The sequence below is a fragment of the Polyodon spathula genome, chromosome 2 (genome assembly GCF_017654505.1).
Source record: "Polyodon spathula isolate WHYD16114869_AA chromosome 2, ASM1765450v1, whole genome shotgun sequence".
NCBI lineage: Eukaryota > Metazoa > Chordata > Actinopteri > Acipenseriformes > Polyodontidae > Polyodon > Polyodon spathula.
The window spans coordinates 40,910,338-40,919,663 of record NC_054535.1 but is presented as its reverse complement, the minus strand read 5'-3'; the positions used below and the strand labels follow the sequence as shown (position 1 = coordinate 40,919,663).

Below are 9,326 nucleotides of genomic sequence, written 5' to 3'. Positions count from 1 at the left end.
CTGAACACTCTCAGCTACACGTAAACAGAGAGGCAGATTTAACTAAATTGACCCCTAGCAGACAACAGCAGACTCGATGCACGGGAGCAGCCTAAACAACAGGGTGCTGCATAATACAAGTTGTATAATTATATAAATTAATATCTAATAACACTATATTATCAAAAAAAAAAAAAAATGTGCTACACAGCAAACATTGTATGTTACTATGGTGAATGACTAAAATACACTCCTTAGTGTACCCTTGAAGGTTGTAGTTGACATTTATTTGAATTGTGTATCCAGTGTCGCACAATACATTTTCCTTCCATAAAAGTGTAACACTGTATAGGTGGCTAACCTATTTGCCTAGCAGAGGGCCAATTTAGGCCGATAAATTAGGTCAGCAATACATTTTGAAAAGTTGTAGTTCAATGTAATGTTACTATTGCCAATAAGTTTCTAGGTTTGTATCTTAATATCCTTCAGTATTTTAGTTATTTTGACGTATTTTATGCATCCAGTAAAATTGTATCATAATGTTTTAGCCTGAAGTTTAAAATATTCTAAAATATTCTAAAATTGTATAAAGATTGAGTTCCTGTGGTGTTGTTTATTCATTTTAATTTATTTCGCGGATATTTTCTATTTTAGCTTTGTTTTGATCAAATTTAATCTTACATATTTCTAACTCCCAACCAAGGCTTGCTTTAAAATGATTTGCAAAACAAACAAAACAAAAAAAAAAAAAAAAAAACAAAACAAAAAAAAAACATGTCCCTAAATATAATACAAAACACTTTACCTAGTAAATTGCAAACTCCAGCATTAAGTGTTTCACTTTGGGATATTGTCGTATTAGCTGTCTAGTTGTAGCAGACTATACACCAAAATGATTCAATTATGTTTGACACAGTTAATTAGCAATATTTGGATAGCAGAAATTGAATTATGCATTCCCTCATTTTGAAATATGAAATGCTAGCGGGCTTGCTCGTGTCAATCAATTAGATAATACTAAATTGCATTTTTTTTTAATGAAATGTTTTAATGTATTTGGAATGTAGATGTGATAAACGGTTTCCATTAAACTCCAAATTTGGGAATGCAAAAAACCCTTACCAGAAAGTAAAATAAGGCTTGTAACAATTACATAAAACTTCTATCTTAAACAAAAACGTGGCTGCCCCGGAGAGGATGTTATTAATAGATTTTTCAGTTCCGCAATTTTTTTAATTTTTTAATTTATTTATTTATTTTGGCTCTAGCTAGCACACCTCAGTAGCCTGCAAACTTACTGCCTTTTTTCATTACGGTTTTAAGTCTGTCTGCATGGTGTCAACTTCTTCACCCAACCCCCCCACCCCCTTTTTTTTTAATCCATTTGCTGTGTATGTTGCATGTATGAATCTCCCTCTATCCTCGCTCTCTCAGGAGTGTCAATCAATGCGGTGTCAATCAGAGCGGCGGCTTCCCTTTCATCTTCAACCTCATAGAGAGGGAGGGAGAGTTACATTTAGAGACTCATAGAGAGGCTCTGCATTATACACGGAGCAGCGCTCCAGTTCTGAAGTCAGTCTGCAACGAACACTGATACAGCAAAACGGAAACTACTGTGTTTTTACTTTGGCATGTAAGTTTTTAGTACAAATAAGGATACATTTTAAAAGAATACAAACATACATTAGGACATGCTTTCCTCTTTCTAAATACAGAGGGGAAGAAGGAACCCAAGAGTTGTACACACGAGATATACATATTCAAATTCAGTTGGTCAGTTTTTTTTGTGTTTTTTTTTCACTCGCAGTAATATTAAAATGAACTTTTGATTTAATTCTGGAACACCGAAGACGACATTCGTTTTTGTTTTGTTTTAAATCATTTAATCACAACTACTGGGAAGTTTGGCGTTTTTTTTTTCCACACAACCACCGATTCATCACTTTTACTGATGAGTCACTAACAGGAGTTTTATTAACATTTTAAAATCCTCATAACTGAAAAAAGGAGTAAAGAAGCAAAGTGACATACTGTTTAAGACTTCTAGAAAAAAAAAAAAAAGCATATCGATATACAGCGATTTTATCTACAGCAGCACTGGGGCTTTTATTTCCAGTCATTCAAATAATTCATAATAGTTCTTTTGCAGGAAATAAGAGAAGCGTCGTGTTTGTTGAGGAATTTCAGGTTGCTGTAATTGGTACAAATGACTGTGTGATAGGTTTTTTGTTTTTTCGTGCTCTTGCAGTTTCATTTTGGAACTGAGGTACCGTTTTTTTTTTTTTTTTTTTTTTTTTCAAAAGCGTAGTTAGATTTATTTGAAGTAAAAAAAAAAAAAAAAAAAAAAAAATGCCACAGTTATCTGGAGGAGGCGGCGGAGGTGACCCGGAACTCTGTGCAAATGATGAAATGATCCCCTTCAAAGATGAGGGGGACCCCCAAAAGGAGAAAATCTTTGCAGAAATCAGTCACTCTGAGGAAGAGGGAGATTTGGCTGATATTAAGTCATCTCTGGTAAATGAGTCGGAGATAAACCCAAACAACAACCACCACGAGGTAAGTAATGTACGGTATTCTGATACTTAAAAAATATTTTTGTGCATTTAAAAATAAATAATAATAACAAAAAAATAACCACACTGGTGTTTGTTATACAGAGGGAAGAGGTACACGTCTGAGTAAGGTGGTCGGGTGCAGTATCAACCAAAAAGCTTTGAGTAAATGAGCATTTTAAATTTCCTCTTAACTGTATAGTTGTCAGATACATGCACAGACGTTTTGTTTTGAAAATATCGTTTCTAATTTAGAAGAGACTGTATTTATTAAGTGTCCCACCACCACAGCGCACCCACTGAATGCAAACATTGGTGACGCCTCAAGCAATGTCTATTTTCAGGGCAGGTTTTTGTTCACAGTCTGTCAACCTGACTTGCACAAACAGAAATGAAAATAATAGGTGTATGAGTCATCAGCATCTCTACAGCCCACACGTTATCTTGAATGAAAGGCATTGTACCATGTTTCACTATACTGGTGTTTCGACTGTACCTATAGGCTTTGCGTTGGACGACTTCTTAAACTTAATAGCCTTTACTCTGCACTCAGTTATGCTTTTGGAAGCTGGGGACAATCTTAGACTGTACGTATATGAAACTAAATTGTTCGTGAAGTTCAGCATATTTTTGGTGTTTATGTAACATTTTAAATATTACAGGACTGTACAGAAATATGCTAGATTTAAACCCTATGCACATTTTTCACAATTAACTAATGATTAATATTAACTGGCAGGCCCTTTAACTGGCATTAGCTATAGCTTAGTAACGTGTAAAGTATATTGCATTTTGTCACAATAAGACTTAACAAACCAGACACCCAAACTGTTTCATGTACAGGTAAAAAGCCACATGTTTTAGTAACTTCACTTGATAAAAGGCTTACACAGGAAGGCATAGAGAAATTTGAATGCTGTGTTATGCTGTAAAGACTGCCTGAAACAGGTCATTGAGTATACAAGATAGTGTGCTGTAGTATAATTCTGCATGGTTGTTTTGTTTACATGTGTAACCTAGGCCTATTATGGTTTTTATTTAAGCAGTTCTTAAACAAAACATAACACACATTAAAACAAGAATTGGTAACAAAGAACCACTGCAGTGCTGTGGTTTGAGGGAAGTAGTGTTTTTATTTTTATTTTTTAAATAGTCTTACCACCACAATAAAACAATGACAAACTGGTGAAGTTCAGCTGAACAGGTTATAGAAGCCAGTATCCCTTTTCATTTGTTTAATTATTGTACATTTGTGATCTCTATAACCTTCACATATCTTTGTAGTTTGATAGCCAAATCCACACTGTCAGGCCCTTGTTGCTTTGCTTGATCAATCACAAATGTTGCCTTTTTCCTTTTTCCTATTCAATGTGGGGAGATACACTTAGTTTTCACTGCATTTTATTATTTTTGTTTGTTTTTTATATGTGTGTGTGTGTGTGTGTGTGTGTGTGTGTGTATATATATATATATACATAACGCATAGAAATCTTTATTTAAAAGCGTGTGACCTCTTACCAAGATGTTCATAGTTAGTAAATAACAAAATATGGTCTCTTATTAACCTAAAATGAGACAGTAAATGTTCATAGTAAATCAATTATTTGTTAAATTTGGTCTCAAGTATAAGTACAAAGCTGGTTACTAGGTACTTTACAGTAACTTGTGCAATGTCACAAGTGCAGTTTAAAATATATATTATCAATTAAAACATTTGAAGAGAACCTTTTTATTTAAGCACATCATTCTGAATTAAAAAAAATAAAATAAAAAAAAAAACATTGGTTAAAAGCAGTTTTGAACAAAGGAACAGTTAGTGGGATGTGATTGTAATCCTGGTGATTTTATACACACTGTTGATAGGTTGGGGCATTCATCTGATGATCCAGTTAAAGGATTGCACAATATGTATGACTCGCTGAAAAAACATTACCAGGTTTATGGGAAGGTAGACTAAACAAAGACAAGATTTTGCATCGTCATAAATTATCATCTTTACCGCAGGGCCCCGTTTGAGTTGTAAGTTTAACATTGTCTTGTAATATTTAAACTGCCAGAGCTCTATAAAGGCATTTTAAGGTAACACAATAACCTGCAGCTCATTTAACACATGTAGGGTTTCATTGTTTGTTCACAGTTTTGCATCACTATGTAATTGATGGTGTTGGTTGTTTTACCTGACCTATGTACAATTAGTTTTTAAGTTAAGATTGTGTTGAATTCAGTGCAACAGCTGGAAAGTACTTTAATAAAGAGAGATGAAATGCATGTTAAAGTACAGTAGCTTTAAGATGATCACAGTATATTTAAGGTTTCTGATTAAGTGATGAGGCATATGTGAGGGGTCTTTGTTAGAACTGCATTGGTCAATACAGGAATACCAATTACCTAAAATATATAGATTATTTCCTTTTGCATGTGATTCTTGGCTTAAGAGCTCAGAAACAAGTCAATTATTTTGCTCAGAAATCACATTATCCTAGGAGAACCTCTTTGAGATGCAATATTTTTCATTTCATCGTGCTAGTTAGTTTAATAATGATGTTTAAACACAAGTCACCTCCTCCTCATCATCGCCACCAACAAACAAAATTAAACTGCTGTCTGTTGTTTGAACGCTGTATTCCGTAGTTTAATGACATCCCTTTTCCCTCTGTGCATGCAGGCAGCTAGACGAGTGCTGCAGGATTCTTACCATGAGAAACACAGAGAACACTGTGATGATGGTAAGTATAAAGTGTTTCAAGGGAGTATACTGGCTGCAATCTTTATCCAGTGGTGTAGGGCAATGGCTGTTGTGTAGTACATTAATTATTTAAATAGGAACAAGGTATAGGTTTGCTTTTCAGACTGTGCTATTCCTTACATACAATACACACTTTAGGGAGGATAAAACATGAACTATTAACCTCAGCCCCCTATTGTTGACTTATTATGCCAAGTAGCAACTCAGGATTTTATTTATTTTTTTATTGTTTTACAGAGTAAGCCCCCACTGCTCCTGACTTTCTTTATTTGATATTTGACGCTTCTGTTTGTATGGTGGAAGATTTGTTTGAGAGGGCAAAAATTGAATGGGACCTGTTACGTTACAACATCTTGTTGTTTTGAATGGTTTTTTGCTACCTTGAATAGACATTGTAAATGGCAACGTGGAGTTGAAGTGTGCTTTTTAAATTTTAATATGAACACGTCTTAAAATGTGTTTCTTCAGTGGCCTGTGTTGCGGAGGATTCAGTACATAATGAAGCAGGTCCAAAGTTAAAATGTATTGCCATCAATAATCTTTTTGTCCTACTTCAGAATAACTTATTTTTCAAAGAACGTTTCAAAGAAATGTTTGGTCTCCAAAGTTGCCAGTACAGGCCAGCCAGATTTGAAAAAGGGAGAGCTAACCTTGTTCAGTGCAAAAGGTCATAGCAAGCAGTGGGGCATCCTTGTTCGACAGAATAGATGTCTATTCTTCCCAATCGCTTTTAATTAGTGTGACTGGGCTGAAATTGTTCTGTTGAATAAAATATTTCATCCTCTTTAAAAGAAAAGGTGATTGGCAGTGGCTGTTTGCAAACACAGTGTTGAGCAGTACATAAGTGAGAGCACACATAAGTAATGTGCCTTTTTTATTAGAAATTAATTAAAGGGGGCTTTTATTAGTCAACCTTTACTGTTCTTGAACTGAAACTGCAGTAGAGAATTTTGGATATTCGTTATTTTTATTTAATTTAACAGACTATTCCAGAATTCGTGGTTTCACACACTACAATTCTAAGATTATTTTCTTGGAAATAACGAAATTGACATAACATTTAGTTCAGGATGTGAAAGGAATAGTAGCACCAAATCATATATATGTTAGTGCAAGGACAAATATCAGACAAATATCTTTTGCCATGTATTCGGATATAAAAATCAGATGTTTGTATTCGCTACAAATGACAAAAATACCTTGCACTTATTTACCGTCTCACCAGAAGTTGCACAACAGTTTAAAAATGGCAAATGGAAAAGAGCTTCATGTGAGATTAAAATATATATTAAGGCTTGAATTTCATTTGTCTGCTGGGGGGGGAATTTCCCCCTGATGCTGCAACCAATGGGAGGGATTCCAAAATTTTAGGGGGGAATGGCAAAAAGGCACTTGGATAAAAAAAAAACCTATATATATATATATATATATATATATATGCATCATCATTCACACTGGTGTTGCTTTAAAATAAACTGCTTTCAGGAGACCTATCAGCTGCTCTTCACTGTGAGACAGAACACTCTCCATTACTATTGACGTGAAGTTTTTGCTGCAGCAGAAGAAAAAAGAAAAACATTTTAACCAGCGTCCCATTTCTTTTTATTTTTTTTAACTCTTTACACTCAGCCCTATTTCCGCCTGTTTTTCACTGTTATCATTTATGTAGTTTGTGCTGCATGCATGTAACATATTAAATGAAAGGCCACAAAACTGTAATGCTATAATGCTTACAGATAGCAGCAGAGAGTCACATACAAGAGAATAAAGTCTCGCAGCACTGTTCTTTTGTATTTATTTATTTTAACCAGAACTGCTCAGAATGCGGCTCACAGTGCTTTCGTCACTGACACCTCTTCCTCATAGATTGTTGTAGCGTTACAGGTATTCTAAATATCTCTGCAGGATTTTGCCGCACTGAAAGTTATAATAAAATCTATTGTGTGTGTGTATATATATATATATATATATATATATATATATATTATATATATATATATATATATATATATATATATATATATATATAATAAATAATAAAAAAAAAAAAAAAAAAAAAAAAAAAAAAAAAAAAAAAAAAAAAAAAGCTTTTAAACAAAAAAAAGTAAACAAACCAGATTATGCGCGTGCCTATATAGCCATCTGGGCCAAAAACGTGCTGTGCTGCTTTAGAGCAAGTCAAAATCTCATGGGACAGAAGAAAGGCAGGCACATCATTCTGAAATGCCTCCTTTAAACAGTGGTTTTTATATAGATTTTATATTATGTATTTTTTTGTTCCGACATTCTCTTATGTGGAATGTAATAAACTAGAGCCAAAACTGTGATTTCCCCCCCCCCCTTCTTTTTACAACTGCATTTCCACTTTTGTTTTATTTTATGTGTTTAAGTTAAATTTCAATTTTCGTTTGCTTGTTTAGCTATAAAAGGGCACAAGTAAACCTCATGTTTATTACTTTATGAAAACCTGTCTATGGCCACTGTTTGCTGTGGAGAAACAGCAATGGCAAGGAATAATAAAGTAAAAAATAAGTAAAATGTGTTATCAGCTTTATGTATTAATTATTTTGCGAATCAACAAAACAACATTTAACTTGAACTTATTTGGCATCCTTATGTTTTGTAGTTAATTCACGGTGTAAAGTAAGGCAAACACAACGTATTCTTTACTTTTGTGATATTGTTCTACTTATTGTGTTACATATTGTAACGTCTTGATGTAAAAGAAAAGCACACACACGCTCCCCTGCCCATGATGCTGTACTGTCTCTGCTTGCGTTCTGAGCAATATAATGGCTTTTATTACTTTTTGAAAACAAACAAATATTTTAAATTGAGTGAATAACCAAACATGAAATGTATGTAAAAATAGACTAGAATGTCATTGGTGTAGAGAAGTCCACTTTCTGAAGAAAGTCTTGTTTGTTTTTGCAGGAAAGCATCATGACAGCTTATACAACAAAGGTCATCCTTACCCAGGCTATCCCGGATACATCATGATGTCAAACATGAACAATGACTGTTACATGCCCAATGACTCTTTGTCTCCTCCGATGGCCAGAACGGTAAGTAAAGAATTATTTGTTATAAATTATTTATTTGTTTCCATATTCCGCAAGACATGAGTAACTTTGAGTCACTGCAGAATCATCCTGCTGATGGATAGATGGTATGAGGGGGGTGTACCATCACCATTGTGTTTTGTCTTGGGGGGGGGGGGTTGTGTTTTTAGTTGTAAAAAAAAGAATGCTTTTTTTGTGTTCTTCTTTTTTTTTTTCTCTTCACTATATGCAGGTTGTCTAGTTGTTGCTTCTGTCTCATTACTCCTGAGTTTAGTTCCAGAGAATGCTGTATAATGCAAGTTAGCAATAGTGTTTCTTAAAATAAGGATGATGCACAGCTTCATTGATATTTAATGTTATTTCAGGCAAAATAAAGGGAGTAAATATACTGGATTCTTCAAAGTAAAGTACTTGGCTTATAGAGATATTTAAAGCAGGAGTTGTACCTATTTTTTTTCATGGTTTTGTTTGCACATAAAACCACAATCGGATGTGCGTTTGACTTGGTGTTTAGCTTGGTTTCCCAACGTGATTGCTGTTGCTGTCCAGAGGGAATGCTCAATCTGATCTGTTTCCCACTCCTGTAATCTTTTGAGCCCACGTATGTATATGTTTAAAATATTGACAAAGTCTCTGATGGCAAAGGGCTTTAACAGCATTTGATTGTAGGTAGCAGAAACTTGTAATGTTTTGTGAATTTTTTAGAGGGTTTGTATCTTCTCAAATGGAGCTGTTAAAATGCCAGGAGGTAAGAAGTAGCACTGCTGACTGACACATGTTTTTACAGCTTGTAAAACAAAGTGGAAACCTAAGCTGACAGAAATAGTGAACACATGTGCTGGACAATTTGGTTGTATAATTTTAAGATGACAAGTTTGTAACAACTAGAGCATTTCTTTACAAAGTATGTATTGCAATTAAAAAGGCTACAAAAAACAGATTTGTGCTCATGAAATTTTATATTTTTAGAGCTGTAAGTAAAACGTG

At 34.1% G+C, this 9,326-nt stretch overlaps 1 protein-coding gene across 1 annotated transcript; it reads left to right on the top strand.

The window, feature by feature from the left end:
- Positions 1-1,539: 1,539 nt before the first annotated feature.
- LOC121326574 (lymphoid enhancer-binding factor 1-like) lies at positions 1,540-8,580 on the top strand. Its single transcript, XM_041269914.1, has 4 exons — positions 1,540-2,535; positions 5,197-5,257; positions 8,212-8,342; positions 8,572-8,580. The coding sequence occupies exons 1-4, from the start codon at positions 2,329-2,331 to the stop codon at positions 8,578-8,580; spliced, it is 408 nt and encodes a 135-aa protein (XP_041125848.1). The 5' UTR covers positions 1,540-2,328.
- Positions 8,581-9,326: the final 746 nt, after the last annotated feature.

What these genes read in the sequence shown, in the direction of transcription:
- LOC121326574 (XM_041269914.1), top strand. Translation starts at nt 2,329, where the DNA reads ATGCCACAGTTATCTGGAGGAGGCGGCGGAGGTGACCCGGAACTCTGT. An exon ending in CAAACAACAACCACCACGAG is followed by an intron (nt 2,536 to 5,196) that starts GTAAGTAATGTA and finishes CTGTGCATGCAG; the next exon opens with GCAGCTAGACGAGTGCTGCA. An exon ending in CAGAGAACACTGTGATGATG is followed by an intron (nt 5,258 to 8,211) that starts GTAAGTATAAAG and finishes TTGTTTTTGCAG; the next exon opens with GAAAGCATCATGACAGCTTA.